Source organism: Formica exsecta, unplaced genomic scaffold (assembly GCF_003651465.1).
Source record: "Formica exsecta isolate Colony F162 unplaced genomic scaffold, ASM365146v1 scaffold120, whole genome shotgun sequence".
NCBI lineage: Eukaryota > Metazoa > Arthropoda > Insecta > Hymenoptera > Formicidae > Formica > Formica exsecta.
In genome coordinates this window covers 1842287-1860006 of record NW_021848537.1, presented here as the reverse complement: position 1 = coordinate 1860006, position 17720 = coordinate 1842287, and the positions used below count along the sequence as shown (strand labels likewise).

The 17720-nt window shown below is 34.9% G+C and overlaps 4 protein-coding genes across 6 annotated transcripts in view; 1 reads left to right on the top strand and 3 right to left on the bottom strand.

Annotated features, from left to right (window-relative positions):
• Positions 1-13847, top strand: part of LOC115243934 (adenylosuccinate lyase) — a 21366-nt gene extending 7519 nt beyond the window's left edge. The window contains exons 2-6 of the mRNA XM_029821244.1: positions 11176-11379; positions 11591-11873; positions 12150-12301; positions 12426-12824; positions 13113-13847. Of these exons, the coding sequence (XP_029677104.1) occupies positions 11176-11379; positions 11591-11873; positions 12150-12301; positions 12426-12824; positions 13113-13376 (1302 nt within the window). The 3' untranslated portion in view covers positions 13377-13847. The remainder of the gene's footprint in view (positions 1-11175; positions 11380-11590; positions 11874-12149; positions 12302-12425; positions 12825-13112) is intronic.
• Positions 1789-5412, bottom strand: LOC115243949. Of its 3 annotated transcripts, none has more exons than XM_029821279.1 (4): positions 4746-5412; positions 4456-4663; positions 4033-4218; positions 1789-2705 (listed from the first exon to the last, which is right to left on the bottom strand). In XM_029821279.1, exons 2-4 carry the CDS (start codon positions 4543-4545, stop codon positions 2478-2480), a joined length of 504 nt encoding a protein of 167 aa, XP_029677139.1. In that variant the 5' UTR covers positions 4546-4663; positions 4746-5412; the 3' UTR covers positions 1789-2477. The 3 variants fall into 3 exon arrangements, with proteins under 3 accessions (XP_029677139.1, XP_029677148.1, XP_029677130.1); XM_029821288.1 differs by having other exon boundaries at positions 5168-5412; XM_029821270.1 differs by having other exon boundaries at positions 5056-5410.
• Positions 8362-11206, bottom strand: LOC115243972 (protein snakeskin). The gene is made up of 4 exons (XM_029821308.1): positions 10811-11206; positions 9586-9792; positions 9145-9264; positions 8362-8899 (listed from the first exon to the last, which is right to left on the bottom strand). Exons 1-4 carry the CDS (start codon positions 10859-10861, stop codon positions 8798-8800), a joined length of 480 nt encoding a protein of 159 aa, XP_029677168.1. The 5' UTR covers positions 10862-11206; the 3' UTR covers positions 8362-8797.
• On the bottom strand, positions 13687-17443 carry LOC115243964. Its single transcript, XM_029821300.1, has 3 exons — positions 17287-17443; positions 15613-15778; positions 13687-15408 (listed from the first exon to the last, which is right to left on the bottom strand). Coding segments are annotated over exons 1-3 (489 nt in total). The 5' UTR covers positions 17289-17443; the 3' UTR covers positions 13687-15087.
• Between the last annotated feature and the right edge of the window lie 277 nt (positions 17444-17720).

The following is a 17720-nucleotide window of genomic DNA, read 5'->3' as shown; positions in this document are numbered from 1 at the left end:
TTAATATTATTTAATTAATATTAAAAATATCGATTTGATTGTTCTTTGATTTTTCTCCTTCAATCAAAATGTCAGTTTTCAGAGGGAGATTTGTTTTCGGATAAAGTAAAGTAAAAAACTTGGACGGATGAAATATTTATCAATGAATCGCGAATCTTGCTCACTTGAATCTCCACGACGGATGTTTCGCGCGGTTCCGTCTGGATTTGGGCGATACTGAGATTGCATAATGACGGGACGCAGGTAGGAGAATCGACGTACTCTCTTCGTCGAGCATATTCGACTTTACGGTAAGAGTGATCGGGCTTCGCGACGGTCTTTAATTCGTCGGGTACCCTGACGTCGCTCAGACTGGTCGTCACGTCGTGCTTCAATATCTATACGTTTGTGCTCAAGAAACATTAATCAGGACACGAAATAGCTGATTAATTTAAACCGTCGCAAGATTGAAATAAATCAATTTTTTTATGCTCTATCGTGGATTAAATATAGAATTTTAGGAATTTTTTCTGCGAGCACTTACCTTGGCATCGGGTGGGAGCGGTTCTTCGTCTTTACGTAGCAAATATTCCGCTCCTTCGTAATAGCAACATCGTTTACAGACGGAGCATTTTCTCTTCCAAAATCTACAAGCGTATAGAAAACGTAAGGAATCTTCCGCGTCTCTCGAAGATTTAAGGATTAAGGGATAATCGCGAGACTCACGCGAATACCATTGTGATGTCGAGCAAGAAAAATAGCGCTGCCAATAGACACAGTATTATTGTCGCCATTTGCACCATGAGTTCCATATAATTGTAAAGAATTAATAAAATCCCGGCAGTGGCGAAAAATGCGAGGCCGATTATGGAGAACAAGCACATCTGCGTAAATAATTTTTATGGAGGAAATATATATGAAATATATACATTACATTAATTATTTTCATTTTTTCTAGTTCGTCGATATGGTTTTTCGATGGCTTTTCCCGACAGGCATCTCGAGAGAGATAAATTATATAAAGAAAAAATAAATAAAATTAAAATTAAAATTAAATTAAATTAAAATTAAAATTAAATTAAATTTCCAAACGATTTTAATTTTCATCGAAAGAGTTGAGAAAAAACTAGAATTTTAAACACTTTGGTATGTAAATTACCGGAATAACGTGCAAGGCGCTGCCGGCAAAGTGGCTGATCAATTCGACAGCCAAGACGAAGACGTAGATACCCGATAAGACGATCAAGAGAATGCAGCCCAGAGTGCTTATCGGCGTAGGATCCATAGCGATTATATAGATCGTGAATGCGAAGAGTAGTAACACCGCGAACTGTCATCGAGGGAAAGGTTTTAGAGGGCGAGACGAGATTAATCGATCCGTACCGATCTTAATTTCAACGTGTTTTTTCTTATGTCAGTAATTCAAAAATCTAATAGGATATATACGCACGAATTGAAATATCCTCAGCGGCTTAATCAGAATCGATATACATCTATTTGTCTTGTGCTGCAGCCGAAAAAAAGGTTTTATCTTATCCATTCTGCTTTTTCTGTCTTCGCTCTCTGCCATTATTATTCTTTTACAGATATCAACGTAATATATAACGTGAAACGAACGCTACGCAAAGGAAACTTTATTTAAAACAATTTTTGACAGTTACGAAGACATGTCGTACATTTTTGTTTCTACGATCGAGATGGTTATGTCACGGAATGACCAACTTCGTGTATATTTGTTTTTTTAATTTTTATTTATGAATTTTATCTAAGGAAGATAAGTAGAGATGAGAAAGAATGAAAAATATAAGATGGGTGAGAAGAAATATCTTTTTTATTTTGCTTACAAGAGAGAAAAGCTTTTTAACATTTGTTTATTAAATATATAATTTGTAGAAATAAATGCTCTTTGAATACAAAACTTACTGGACGGATTCACACGCGAATAAATACTTTGCTCGAATGGTAATAAATTTTTTCGAATTGCGATTTTACACGCAGTCGTTGCTATTTCGCGTTTAGTCTTGTCTTACATAATTATATCTCTACGAATCTATTATATTATTACTAATTTTTCTAACGATAACGATATACACGATGTTGCTTATATACTACACTATGGTGACGATATATAATACTATTATTACATTTTTAAAATACAATCTTGCTCGTCGATCAATTTACAAAGTCAATATTAAAAAAAAAAAATTATCATTTTTCTTCGAAGCAGATAATATGCGTTAAAATTGTGATAATACGCAATATTTTTTTGGTTTGAATTTGTTAATTAAATCTCTTTGAGGGACTTTTCCTACTCAATATTCAAATTACATTGATTTAGCATTTCTTCCTCAAAATTTCGAAAAACTGGTGCAGTTAATCATAATAAACTTTAAAAAAGGAAATTTAAGATCTGTTGTTTCTTTCTTCGAAGCGAATTATTCGTAACTTTGGCGAGTCCTTCAACTCCTTTGGATTGTCGGATCTTCTACGCATGATATTCACGATGACCATTTTATTATGGCGATAATTTCAACGACAAATACGACCGCATTTACGAACGTAAATACGGCTGCGGATATAAGCATGTCCACGTATTGCTTGCTAGCATAGATCTCGTTGTTGTACACGTAATGATGAGAAGAACCGTTCATATGACGCCAATTGTGGACCATGAGGCTTCCGGCTACCAGGTGCATAATCGCGCCCACGAACGCGAATATTATCAGCTGTAACAATAAATTAATTATAATCGATTAAATTCGCTCTTGATTCGTTGCGTGAAGAGAATCACGCAACAGTCGTCTATTTTTAATTTTTAATTACTGGCTATAACGAATGAATACACGCGATGTGTCATATGTATCATATATTACGCTTTTCACAATTTATTTCACGTATAACGACTAGCTTTTTTAATAACTCTTATCGTTAATATTTAAGAAATTTATATAATTTTGTTGATGGAAGAATCAATATATTTTTTATTTTCAGTTTCAAATTAATGTATATGTGTGATAAATTTGACATTAATGCGACTCGATTGGATTAATTCGAGATCAAACTACATTGCGTGTAAAATAAAAGTGACTTATTATTATTTATCGTCGCGTTTATTACTACACAGCCAAGATATATTATTTCAAGGTTGTTTGTCAAGATCTTGCCTGGCATTGTATCATCAATCATGCGTCGTAATAAGGTATAGCGAAATTTGCACAGTTGAAAAGTTTTTATTCGCATGTTTCACAGGTTTTGATATCTCGACTGATTCGATCCAACAGTTAGAACATGCTCGATAAACACCGCGCGATTTTTATTCGGAGAGAGAGAGAGAGAGAGAGAGAGAGACATTCCTAAGATTATTATGTATAAGACGACATCAGAAATGTAGCGAGCCTCGCGTAACGAGGCCTTGATGCGTCCGCTAATTAACACATACATCGTCGCTGCGTCCATAATGACTCAGCTGTACAAATGAACTAGGCGTATCTAGTTGCGACCAGCGTCGTTCTTTATCATGAGGATAACATAACAAGGAGAGCACTAGCATAACAAAGATTGACTATTAATCCCTGTTGAATATTTACAGAAAAAAGACGAAGTAACTTGTAGCAAAACAATCTACGTACTATATATTTATATATAATTTTCTAAATCATTTTTTTTCTTTGATACTCATAGAAATAAACTATTCTTCCTGTCAAAATTTATTCCTGTAAAAATATCTTTTTATTAAAAAAAGAAAAAATATTCAACTTTCAATTTTATCTATAGATTCTATGATTAATTTGAATTAATTTATCTTTTTTCTTATTAAAATATTAGAAACATCATAATTGTAAAGTTTATGTCCTTGGAGTCATCGTATAATCTTTTGTCTTATACCCTGCACGAACAAGGGTATATAAAATACAAGCGCATATATTTCTCTTCTTTGCAAAGAAATTAAAGACAGAAAATATGTCGCAAAAAGAAAGAAAGAGAGAGAGAGAGTTTTAAACTAATTTTGATTTAAATATTAGCGTGATTTGCGATATATCGCTGAGACATTACCGTTCTTTTTGGCACGCGATCGCCTAGCATGTGGCTGATGACGAAGAGCCCATTGATGAGGATATAGCCGGCGACTGTAACGTAAATAGTGGCGGCATCGTCGAGCTTGAATCGCGGCCTGTTGAACATTTGCTGGAACGAGTTCATCGGATCGACCGCCAGACCGATCGCAAAAATGGCCAGTATCTGCATTGTGTTAAGAGCGTTACGTAAAATGTTTACTTGCAATCCGCGCTATTGTATTGTCGCGAGACGAGGTTTGCATTGCAACCTCGAGAAGATGAGATGCATCATCGAGTGTTATGCGAATAGAGATGTTAAATCGCGAAAATAGAGTTACGGGATCTCGATAACAAAAACGTGAGATGCAAAATTTCACAATTTTTTTTTTTTATTTATTCAATTAATTAATATGATACTCGCCAGTTCAATTATTTTGATGGCGGTCGGCAGGTGACTCAGGATTTTGTTTCTGGGGGCCGGCCGTTGACTTTGCTGATCTTCGTCCGCCATTCTCACTCTTCGATGCTTTCCCTTTCTGTCGCCCAGTTTGAAAGATTTTCAATGGGATTCAATGGCGATCGATTCTTTCTTTATCGCGCGCACAACCCTCTCTGCAGTCTTGGCGACCCTAAAACAAGAAACGCGATAGACATCGCGCATAGGGGAGACGCATGTAAATCGGAGGGTTGAACTCAAAAAGGTTGACTCACGTGGTGCGAACACAAGACTGTAAAACGAAATTATTTCACTGGTGAAATATATTTTTTTCTTCAATTTTTTTTTTATTTGACTCTTCCTATTCACAAGTATTGCGATTGTTCATCAGTAAAATTTATTACACAAGAACGTCATACATTTTTCTTTCCAAGTGAGATATAAATTCAAAACATGAAGTATGCATTCACAGAATAAATTCACGCTCTGTCTTTTAAGACGTAATTTTTTTTTTCAAGAATGAATGTACGCGGTTATGTCACGAGTTGCGTACACGTGAGTTGCTACGACTGAAACTCGTTATACCTTAAATAGGCCTCAAGTAATACGCCGACTAACAACTACTCCGTCCATTGAGTCACCTGACACGCGTCCACGTGTGTACACACGCGTCGCGAGCGAATAACGGAGTACTCACTTCGACACAACGCTCCGAAGAATAAATGTCTCGTATATTATAAAATATTCTGCCTATTTTATCTTCACTTTTGAGAAAGTAGAACAGGGTGTTCCGCGATACACTTTCCCTCCGCTTGTTCCCTCCCTTATTCACGCGACGCGACGTTAACGTTAACGAGTCCCTCGTATCAAGGGAAAACCGTGCCGCACGATGCAGCGGCGCAGCTCGAACTGAAACGCAGAACGTACGGTATATGCGACATTTACGAGCTTTACGATTCTCGCGCAAGCGAAGTACGGGGCTTGGAGGTCTCTCGCGCGCGACCAGAAGTCTACTTAGGTATCGAAGACAAGGGGAATCGATGCTTCGATATCTAAGCACCGCCAGCGCGCGAGATGCCTCAGGTTTCGTAATCCTAAGGGGCTTTCACTCATTTAGTGACTATGGAACTTTCACCGAAAATATCGTTAATGATGTCGATGATTACGGGAGGGCATTAAAGGTGTCTCTTCTTTTTTCATTCGCTAGATATCGAGCTCACATAAACTGGATAAAGAAAAGATTAAACGAAGTCGCGACACCTCCGATAAGTGTTGCCTGACGAGAAACGTATCGAGGTCGGTCTCTTTCACGCACGATAGCGTTTGACATCGCCAGATTTCCGGTCGCATTTTTGCTTGTTTTGTATCGCCAACATGTCACGGACGCGCGAAGTGTCGTTATATTGCGTGCACGCCCTATTGCGTCATCGATTAAATGACACGTAATAATGGTGCGTTACGAGACAGTCATCCAAGGACTCTTGCAGCTCTTCCTGCAACAGGTTGACTTAATCGATGTATATTATCCAATTTATAGAAAAAAAAAAACATGAAGAAAAATGTGTGATGTATAATAATATCTCTCTTCGAAATCTCTTCCTCTTTAATCCAGAGTCATACATTTGCACTTTCCGCGTTTCAATAATTCAGCTAAATAATTTAGCTTTACAAGACATTTTATTTATCGCCTAATTAATTATACTTACGTTATTTTTAAAAAATTATTTAATTTTAATAATACGAAGAGAATGAAAACTTCGTAATGAAAATTTTCGCGGGTGCGACTTCCTCCGCTCGAAACGACACGCTCGATCCTATTTCACGACGCTATTTTGACGTCGCGGTATGGTGCAAGGACACGTCGTCATTCCGCGGATTGCCTGCTATGTGCATTGAAAAGGCTCGCTATCATATTACATGCAAATACGCGCGCGCGCGCGCGCGCCTATTACGTTTTACATAATTATGGCAACGCGATTATTTTTAACTCGCAACTAGTAAAACACACGATATGCTGCATTCTAATTGGTGGACTTTTAAGCTCGGAATACGATTAGTGAAACCTCCTGATTGTAAGACGCGATTGGCAGTTACCACTGTGTCTTAATTTATTTGTCACAAGAGAAAAGAGGAAACGTCATTTAATATTATTTTAATTATTTAATATTATATTTATAATATTAATAATAATATTCAATAATTATTTTAATGTTAAAAATATAATATAATATTAAAATTATATAATATAATTATATAATATAATTATATAATATAATTATATAATATAATTATATAATATAATTATATAATATAATTATATAATATAATTATATAATATAATTATATAATATAATTATATAATATAATTATATAATATAATTATATAATATAATTATATAATATAATTATATAATATAATTATATAATATAATTATATAATATAATTATATAATATAATTATATAATATAATTATATAATATAATTATATAATATAATTATATAATATAATTATATAATATAATTATATAATATAATATAATATTAAATAATATTATATATATTTCTCATTATAAGAATTGATTTTTAATCATCCAAAAATATAGACAAGATTTTAACTGTATTTTATTAACACTATAACACATCTTGTATTAATACAATTAATTTATTTAGAGGATCGTACTTATGTATCGGAGATATTATCATCGAAGATGTAACATTAAAGTAATTAATATGAAATTAAATTAGATTATGTACGCGTTTGCAAGTTGGATTCTTTATGAATTTAGTATCTCGCCTGCTGCGCAAAAAATATTATTACACAGAAAGCACGCAACTATACATCAGCTGCGCAGTTTCTATATAGGCTATACTTGTACTTTAACCAACATTGTCGGAAACGAATCGCCATATCGATCCGTACGTTGTACGACGACGAGTTCGCTGCAATCTTTCACTTTTCATATCGCGATTACTGAGTATCTATGTCAATTCTCGTCCTCGATGAAACATTTACGTAGCTTACACAAGAATTATTTTTCGTCTCGGCTATACAAACGCTTATGTAGTAATTTCTCCGCCGACAATAAGTAGAATGTTATATTTTTATTGCGTTGACTTCTTTATTTCTTCGACATCTCGGGCTCTGATTATTTCTCTAGTAATCGATATTTTCTTTTCTTTTCTCAAACACGATTTTTCGGAAAATAAAGTGCGAGAGAAGGAAAAGAAGCTCGTGTCTAGAGCCACAAATGATTTCAAACCGAGTTTCTCCTCCCCTTATATAAGTACTTATATTAAAGCGTAAATAATATACTTGGTCCTGTTATGTTCCAGCTTAATAATTTATTGTTAGCGAAATTAGGCGTGATCCTCGCGATTAACGTGATTATGTACCCGGCTCGTGGGTGGGTGTACAATCGTGTCGGTCATCCACGACGATCGTCGGGTCAAATAAATTAATTGATGCGGTAGGACGGGATCTTGGTAGGGCTTATATGATGAAATCATCCGGTGGAACGTCGTAGAGTAATCGACGATTATTTCGAGAAGGGCGCCGGTCACATATTTCTCGACTGCGCTTTCTACATTTTCTCCTTCGCGGACCGAGTGTCGGTTAAACAAAGAGGTCACACGCATAATTATCGCCCGATACGTATTATCGGTCGTTTGGTGCGCGGCAAGAACGTGTTAGACTTGAAGAAACAAATTTTCACAGCGGCGTCGCGAATGCGAATTTGAAACTTAAATTTAATTTTTAGTTTAACTGTGATTTGCTTTAAAACCAGTATTTTTAAATTTCCTTTTTTAATTATTTTTTAAATTTAACTTTGATTTGCTTTAAAACTAGTGGAACGACACATAAGACGTGAATAATAAAAATAGATTGAAAGTATTGATCCTCTTACGTATATAAGAAATATATTTTATAAATCAGTTTGTTATATATATAAACTTTTCGCGTGTAAAATTTTATTAGGCGCGTTACATATGTTTCTAACGGAGAGATATCGATACAAATAAAAATATATATAAAAATGTGTAATGAGGAGAGACTCTCCCTTTTCTCAATTTTTAAAGAAGGATAAGATTATTCGTATTTTTCACAAAAAGAAACTCTCCATACTAAAATATGTCTCAAAAAAAGATATACTCGGAAATATACAGTTAATTAATGGCGATAATTTAATACTGTAAGCTTTTGCCATACTCATTAGTATATCTTTAATTTTAACGTGAGTTGGTTTTGATGGAATGAAACGGAAAGAAATGATATTAAATATCGTCGATGTGTCAACGACGTTGTCTTGTAATACTTTTTCTCTTATGCTAATTGAATTCATCTTTAGCGTAATGAAGAAAGCTCAATATGAGATCCACTAGATACGTCGCACCTTCTAAAACACATAACGAGCCCACGGCCAGACCGATCTGAAATCATTGAATTTTAATTTTAATTCGGTTTAATATTTCGGAAGATCATTTTTAAAGATAATTAAAATTAAAATACATACATATATTTTTTTTTCGAGAAACAATTTTCGTAAAATTATATTATTTTTATTGTGTATTAAAAAATAATTCTCTTATCGTAGTTGGAAATTGAAACTTATACCTGTATTTTTCGATGGCTTTTTTTATGATTTTACTTTATGTGTTGGATATATTCGACTTACCTGCCTCTCTGGCGCATCGTATATGAATTTTTGTTCAGGCTGATAACCGTGCCAATAATGCAGAGCTGTTCCACCTACAGCTATAAACATGAAGGTTCCGACGAAATTCATGATGATTTCCTGTAGAAAAGATCGATCAAATTATTTCAAGATTGTCAGATTATTGAACTTTTATATTAGTGTACATAGCTTGGTGATCTAATTGCTTATCTCTTTCAACAGATGAAAGAAAAATATGTGTTTTATATTTATCAAAAAAATGAAGAGAAAAATCGTCACTTTTGATACATTTTATGTATCGAAAATTCCATCGATATATTTCAATTCTCGAAATATAATTCTTTTGTGAAAAATGTGATACGAGAGAGAGATACTATAGTTTTTCCTGTAATTTAATATAATTTTTAATTGAAATTTATATGTCAGCATACAAATACTTACAACAAGAGTTTTCTTGTGATCGGTATTCCCGAAACAGTAGCTGATGAGCACGACACTCGTATAGATGAAGAAGCCGACGAAGACACCGGAAGCGACGATCTCGGCATCGGGGTTCTTGTCCTCATTCAAGTTCCAAGTTCCACCTACACCTAAAAATTCGCCGCCATATCCTGTGCGATATAGGATTAGAATGATGAGGTTGAGAACCTGCAAATTGATAAATCACGAGAATATATTTGTATGCAAAGTGCCACTAAAAACTTATGCAATATCAAAGCTTATCAAAGCTTTATCAAAACTTAGAATAAGTTTTTAAATATCGAATAAGGTTAATAAAATAAATCTGGGAAAATATAAATAAATAATATAAGAGATTATTCTGAGTTTTTAATTTTAAATTAAATTTATGTTAATAAAAGTTTTTTACTATGTTCCGAAAAATAATTAATTTCGAAAATTTGAAATTTTGTTGATCGTAAAAAAACGAAATATGAGTCTTATTATTATTATAGAGGTTTTCTGGAGCACTCCATAGTTTCATGCATTAAAAGCGACGGCAGCGTAGCGTATCGCTTACTAAACAACGTGCGTTATCGCAAGCCGATAAGGGCAGTCGAAATGAATCATATACATCTTGCAAGAATCTCCCTTGAATGACTGTATTTATGATGACTTTCCAGCTCACGCCTTTTTACGATTCTTCACGATTGAAATCATTGACCGCAAACTCGCGTTCATTGAACAACTTGCTAATTGCAATACCCGACGACATGAGTCACATTAAGTAAGAAACAAAGTTTTTTGCATCGTAGTTTCGTTACATCATTAAAATAACCATTCTTTGATATACATTTTATTTATATAATTTAACTGTACAATTATATTTCCTAAAAGAAGTTTACCGAGAGAGAGAGAATTGATCGATCAATTTGGAGTCGACTTTTTTCTTTTCCGAAAGATTTAATTGCTAATGTCTTTCTTTGTAATTTTTTAACATTTAATATTAAATACATTTTTGTAACTAAGTTAAAGTTCTAATAAAATAATAGTCAATCAAAATAAAATAAAAAGTGGATGTTCTTGCTGAGAAAATTTCTGGACTTTTTACTCCGAATTGATCAAAGAAAATATCATAGTTTTCAGACACTCTGTGAAACTCTCTCCACAGGTATACACTTTTCACGACGATTACGCGATATGAAAGCCAAAAATACTATCTTCTCACCAACTTTAACACTTTGATCACTATACTCGCGATAGTCTGTAGGGAGACCATGTTTGCGGACTCCTCGGCACCTCTCACCGTGAAAACGAACGAAACAAAATGAAATCCGCGTCGTGCTTTCGGGCGCTTCCCGAAGCGGAGAACCAAGCCCTCTTTATCTAATCAGATGATACAGGGAGTATACGTTGTAACGAGGATAAGAATCGTAGAGGATCGACGCACATGCGCGATCTCTTATCGAGTGATAATTTTAAACCGACTACATCGAGCTTCTTCTTCATTTTTACAACTAAAACAGAGCGGTGCGAGATCCCCATAGACATGGTACTATTCAAAAATATTTATCAACAACGACGACTTTTCAGGAGCTCGGCCTGGCCATCAAGCCGCAGCAGATCGCCGAGATGGAGGCACACGTGGACGACATTGATTTTGAAGCTGTCGCCAAAGAGGAAAAGGCGACGAGACACGACGTGATGGCTCATGTTCATGTTTTCGGTGAACAGTGTCCACTGGCTGCACCCATCATCCACCTCGGCGCGACCAGCTGCTACGTGGGCGATAATACGGTATGTTTTTGTTAATCTTATTCCTTCGAAGGATATTAACTGCAAATACCAACATGGAGAGATATGTCATGTCTATAAAAAATGTCAAAAACGTTATCAAATTAAGCGTATTTTTATATTTTAATTTAACATATTATATATATATTTTTTAAAATTTTTATTTTGACAGTAACGGAATCAACTGATTTATTAATATTATTTTCTTGCAAAGGACCTCCTGATCCTGCGTCAAGGCTTCGACATACTACTGCCGAAATTGGCCAGCGTAATTCGGCGTCTCGCGAAATTCGCCCTCGAGCATCGCAGCTTGCCCACCTTGGGCTTCACTCATCTTCAACCCGCGCAGCTGACGACGGTCGGCAAAAGGGCGACGCTATGGCTGCAGGACTTGGTGATGGACGAAAGGGCCATTCGTCGCGCCAGAAACGATCTCAGATTCCGCGGAGTCAAGGGCACTACTGGCACCCAAGCGTCTTTCCTTCAGCTATTCAACGGTTAGTCTATTTTATTTTATCAAGAAAAAAATGGATCATGAGAACACATAATCATAAGGGCACACACGCACTCGGAATCTATTTTTTTTAGATGATCTCAAGTAAAAAATATTATCTAAATATGAATCTAATTTTTCTATTAATGATAATAGAATTTTTATTACTCGGATTTTTCAAGAGAAATTATAATTACGAAAACTAAGCATGATAGATTTGAAAGATTGCTCATAATTTTCAAATTTTGGAAATTAACCGCTAAAAAATTAATGTTAACAGGCGATGCGGAAAAGGTGAAGCGATTAGATGATCTTGTCACTAAGATGGCTGGTTTCGAAAAGCATTACGCCGTTACCGGACAGACGTACAGTAGAAAAGTCGATATAGAATGCCTGAACGTCTTGAGTTCACTCGGTGCGACCGTTCACAAGGTGAGCAAAATTAATACTCTGCACAACAGCTGTTAAAATATAACTGTCGGAGAATGGAATATTTATTTCTTTCTTTTGTCGTGAAAAATTATTCTGTTTTATCTCGAACTAATTTTCTTTTTAGATTTGCACGGACATTCGTCTCCTCGCCAACATGAAAGAAATCGAGGAGCCCTTCGAGAGTACGCAGATTGGTTCGAGCGCGATGCCGTATAAACGCAACCCGATGCGCTCCGAGAGATGCTGCAGCGTGGCACGTCACCTGATGACGCTGGTGAACAACGTCCTTCACACAGCGGCGACCCAGTGGATGGAACGAACGTTGGACGACTCGGCGAATCGTCGGCTCACCTTGCCAGAGGCCTTCCTGTCGGCCGACACGATCCTGATGACTCTCCAGAACATCACGGAGGGATTGGTCGTTTACCCCAAAGTCATCGCCAGGCACGTGGCGCAAGAATTGCCCTTCATGTCCACGGAGAATGTGATAATGGCTATGGTAAAGACCGGCGGCGACAGACAGGTATGACTCTCTCTCTCTCTCTCTCTTTCATAAAAATTTTGGAACAATTTGCGCAATCACGTTTTTTTTTTTAAGAGGATATTAAAATATTAATGAATATTTGTTAATTAAGCTTTTGAATGCGAACTCTCAATTTTTGATTAACTTTGATATTAGTTTTTGATCAAATTTTATTTGACGCAAATTTCTTTATAATTCTATTTTTTAATAATAATTGAAATAATATATTTATAATAATAATATTTTTTATATTAATAATCCAAATCCTTTTATATATTTTTGACGTAGGTTTGCCATGAAAAGATTCGCGTGTTATCACACGAAGCCGGAGCGCAAGTGAAGCAACACGGTTTGGATAACGATCTGGTTGATAGGATCAAAAAAGATCCATACTTTGCGCCGATCTTACCTCAACTGGACGCTTTGCTGGATCCAGCGACTTTCGTCGGTAGGGCGCCCGAGCAAGTCGTCGAGTTCCTCGAAGAAGAGGTGTATCCTATGCTCGAAGATTACAAGGGACTAGAAAGTGAGACTGTCGAACTCGATATTTGATCCTCGAGAAAGGGATTAGTTTTGTAAAAATATTTTGTCTTCCAAAGAAATCTATGTATAATATCAAATTATCATTTAAAGTGAAGAGAGTGTGCGACTGGATTTTTTTTTTTGGGGGGGGGGGATATGAAATTATGTGCATACACATAATTTTATTCATTGTTAACATTTTTCTTACATTGATAAAATAATTCGTACAAAAATAAATCGCACTGTTCACCATAGATGCGCGCACACGTTCTCTATTGTCGTCTATAATCTTTTCTCTTTTGTTACTATAAAATCTCTCTTTTTTTCTTTTTTTATTTTCTGTCAATTTTACAATTTTTCTCTCCGACGTAACTATTGTAATAGCAAAAGCTTGCGACATTTATTACAAAACAGAGTGAAAAAGATAGAGAGAGAGAGAGAGATAGAAAAAAGATCGATAGACAGGTAGATAAATAGATGGATAGATAGATAGACAAAAATGAAAAAAGAGATAGACAGTCATGTAAAAATTAAATCGGAAATAGAAAACGATATTGAAAAGAAAAAAAGTGAAAAAGGTTTGGCAGAAAGCCAAACCTTGTAAGATCTGTAGAAAATATAGACTAGAAGAAGATAGAGAAATAATAACAATGAGTTTAAAAGGCAGAATAATTATAGAAACAAAAAAGTAAAAATACGATAATTTCAATGATAGAATATTTTTAAAGACGAGTATTCTAAAAGAAAGCACGAAAGAGAGATAGATGAAAAAGAAAATATGAAACAAAGAGAGATAAAATTTGTAACGGACAGCAGAGATAAGAACTGAGAAGAAAAACAATTTCAAAAGAGGACAGCGGTAGAAACAGTCGAGAACAATAAAGACTAGAGGAAGTATTAGAGATATAATCAAAGAAAATATAGAAAGATGAACGCACGTAAGTTGAACGGAGAAAGTTGATTTAATATCACGTTAATCTATAGCGAGAAAAATAAGTCGAGAAAAACGAATTGACGAGGGGAAAGTTAATATGAAGAAGAAAACGCTAGAAAGCAAAACGAAAGAAGTGAAAGACGAAAGAACTGAAAAAGTCTATGTTGATTTACAAAATAGTTAGAAATTTGTTTTTACTTTTTAGTTAAAAATTATTAGATCAATGAAATTTTAGCCGAATGATCGAGAGCGGAGAGAAACAATTATCCTAAAATATTAAATTTATCGACAAGTTTTAGAACTATAAACTCTATTTTGACACACAAGAAAGACCTTAAATGAAATAACGTTGATATTCATAACTTGGATTTTGCTAAAGCGTCTTAATTTTTTTTCTTTTCGGATGCTTTTATAATATGTTTATTGATGAAAATTTTAGAATTGATCAAAAAGAGTATGATATTATCGCTAATTTTGTTTATCGCGTGTATATCTTAATTTTTCAATCTTTAATATTTCATTAAAACTTGATTTTTTTTATATTATTTTAAAAGATTGATTTATTTAAAAAATTACTGACTCGTAGATGGAAGATGATCTACTGATAAAATTCGGTGTTCTTTACTAGATTGGTTACGTATATAATGTATTCAGTGTTTAAATTGAAAATAAAATTCTAAGATTTAGTCAAATTTTTACATTGATATATCACGGATTTTCTTTTAGGATCACTTTCGTTAATTTTAATTTAGTTTTTCTATAAAATAATGACCAACCTGATGTCATTAAAGATTTTAACGGTCCAGTTTATCTTTTGTAAACGCGATGACCCGTAAAAGTAGCCCCGTCGACGATCTTTCCGGATTCAACGAAGACGGCCAGTTGATCACCGGCTTCAACGTTCAACAGGACGAGATTGCTTCCTCCACCCGGACCGGCGCTGACAATTGTTCTCCAGCTGTCGGACTTGTTCAATTTGCGTTTCAATGTCAACCGCAGGTCCGTGCTACCGTACCCGGCGAAGCTGAATTGGTAGAGGCCTGGACAATGCGTGGTGAAGATGCCTGTCTCCGCCGCGTAGCCGACTCCTTTGTCCACCAGAGTCTCGGCGAGAACGAGTTTAGCTTCCTGTTACATTTACACGTATCACTTTCTGTATAAATGCATACGATAATGATAAAATTTCAGATTACATTTATCGCAACGATTAATATTTATTTTTTTTTGAAACTCTAAATAAAGTAGTCTACTAACTTGTAAAGATATACTTATTTTCTCGCGTTATAGCTATTTATATCTCAGCTTGTTTAAGTTATTACGATGCTGACTTACATTCACCGAGCCTTGAATGGCAGAGAAGGCGACGACCCCGGCGCAGTCGGCGGCAGTCGCCAATTTCTTGGAGCCGATCGTAGTGATACCAGAATTTTCCGGTGGATCTGGTACCGCTGCATCGGTCAACGCGACCACTGCCAATATCAGCACCGCCCACACCACCCTATTCAAATGCAAATCAGTAAATATATATTTTCTCGCGTATTATCTTGAATATAATGGAAAATATATTCTCAGAGATTTTTTTAAAAAAAAGGCTGCCGTTGATTTTTTTTATTATCTAGTATTCTTTATTATATAAAAATGTTTTGATCTTTTGCCTGACACTTTGCTAAGTTTCAACGGCAAATTCCTTGATAATTAAATTTAAATTAAATTAAATTAAACATAAAGCTTTCGACTTTATCGAATCTTATAACGTGCTAAAAAAAAAATATCATTTAATGTTCGTCTGAAAAATGCGACAACTAATTTATTTTTGTACGCGGAATTCTGATTCATGAGAGAATATCGATTTCAAGGTGAGAAAAATCGAGCGATGCGTTTCGAAATTATGCGAAAGTAAGCTGGGATAAACAATACGAGGCGCCTATGCGCGGCCGAGAGGCGATAACACGTGGTTGCGTAACGTCATATGGCGTGAAGAAAATTTTTATGCTCATGTCGCCTCTTTTTACTCGACTGACGTTTAATCGCCAATGTGACCGATAAAGTTCAGTCGGTTCGAGCTACTTTCACTGCTTGCGGCTACTTCTCAACCAAGTATCCAGCTTCGTCTTCTCTGCCTTTTATTCCACTCTCTCGTTTCTTGCTTCGTAAGATCATCGTACAGGTTTTTAAACAATCTTCTTATTGCATTATTTATATTTACAACAATTAAATATGCAAATTTTGTAATTGCAATTGAATGGTATTGAAGTTTGAAAACTTTAATGCTGCTATTTTGAACTCGCGTAAGTGTTTATAATATATCGGAAAAATATTTAGAATTCTAATAAGCGGGTTATTTGCATTGACGGATTGATAGCCGGAACTGCAGCAAAGACGATCGCAAGGTCAACGATTATCGCGTTTTTATTATTGCATTTACGTAATATGACAAAGAGAGATCGATTAGCATTTATACGCTGTTATTGTAAACCCCTCCTCTCGGAGGCATTCTCATGCAAATCAGATCTACGCCGTTTACAAAATATGAATCTATTTATCTTCGTTATTACAATAAACACTACCAACATTATCTGACTATATTTATAATAAAAGAACGTCATTTATAGTTCTTATAATTATTATTTTAATCAATAAATAATATTGTTTTTGCGCCCTAATTACTTGGCTCTTTATGCCGTTTTTTTCCTTATTTTTTTTTTGTTTTTAACTAACGGAGCCTTAATTTCTTGTATATTTATAATTACAGACTATTTATATTTACCATGCGATGTAAAACAATCCGCGTCAGATGTAAGAAAGAGATTGAATTTAATTCTTTTGAAATCTAATTTCTATTTATTAAAAGAAAAGAGTTTAATCAATTTTTTTGGAAATTATCTGTATATGGTTGTAGCAGAAGTTTTTGAAAAATTTTACAAATTGTAATTAATGCCCGATAAAATCGACATAATCAAGTGTTAATTATTTGTGATGATAAGATAACACAAGTAAGAAACTTACATGATGGTAAAATGTGGTGTGGCAGCGACGGACTTCCCGCTGAATTAAACTGATCCTTTTGTGTTACAGGCAACAAATTGGATCAAGACGGATCCCGGTACGCCTTTATATCACCTCCTAGCCTGAACTAACGAGTCGCACGTCAATGCTAGCCTTTTCTTTCGTTTTGCGTCCCGTTCTACTCGCGGTGAGTGTTCTCTTTCTTGCTGATTGGTAATCGTGACCCCTCTCCAATCGTCGATTGGCAAGTCGACTGGTCAAGTAGTGACAAAAGTGACAACTTCCCATCTCTATCAGCGAGAAAGGAAAGTGAACTTTGGAAATAAAGAATTATTATACGATTCTTTTGATACAAACAGTCCAAATGCAAAAAAAAAATACAAATCTAAAAATAAAAAAAGCAAACGCGAATATAATTGATCTTTGCTAATTGA

Coding starts and splice junctions, on each gene's coding strand:
- LOC115243964 (XM_029821300.1), bottom strand. Junction 15,409..15,612: donor CCATTCAAGGCTCGGTGAAT/GTAAGTCAGCAT, acceptor TAAATGTAACAG/GAAGCTAAACTCGTTCTCGC.
- LOC115243949 (XM_029821279.1), bottom strand. CDS start 4,545: ATGGCGGACGAAGATCAGCAAAGTCAACGGCCGGCCCCCAGAAACAAA. Junction 4,219..4,455: donor CCATCAAAATAATTGAACTG/GCGAGTATCATA, acceptor AACACAATGCAG/ATACTGGCCATTTTTGCGAT. Junction 2,706..4,032: donor ATCGCGTGCCAAAAAGAACG/GTAATGTCTCAG, acceptor TTATTGTTACAG/CTGATAATATTCGCGTTCGT.
- LOC115243972 (XM_029821308.1), bottom strand. CDS start 10,861: ATGGTCTCCCTACAGACTATCGCGAGTATAGTGATCAAAGTGTTAAAG. Junction 9,793..10,810: donor TGATCAAAGTGTTAAAGTTG/GTGAGAAGATAG, acceptor ATCAATTTGCAG/GTTCTCAACCTCATCATTCT. Junction 9,265..9,585: donor ATCACAAGAAAACTCTTGTT/GTAAGTATTTGT, acceptor TCTTTTCTACAG/GAAATCATCATGAATTTCGT.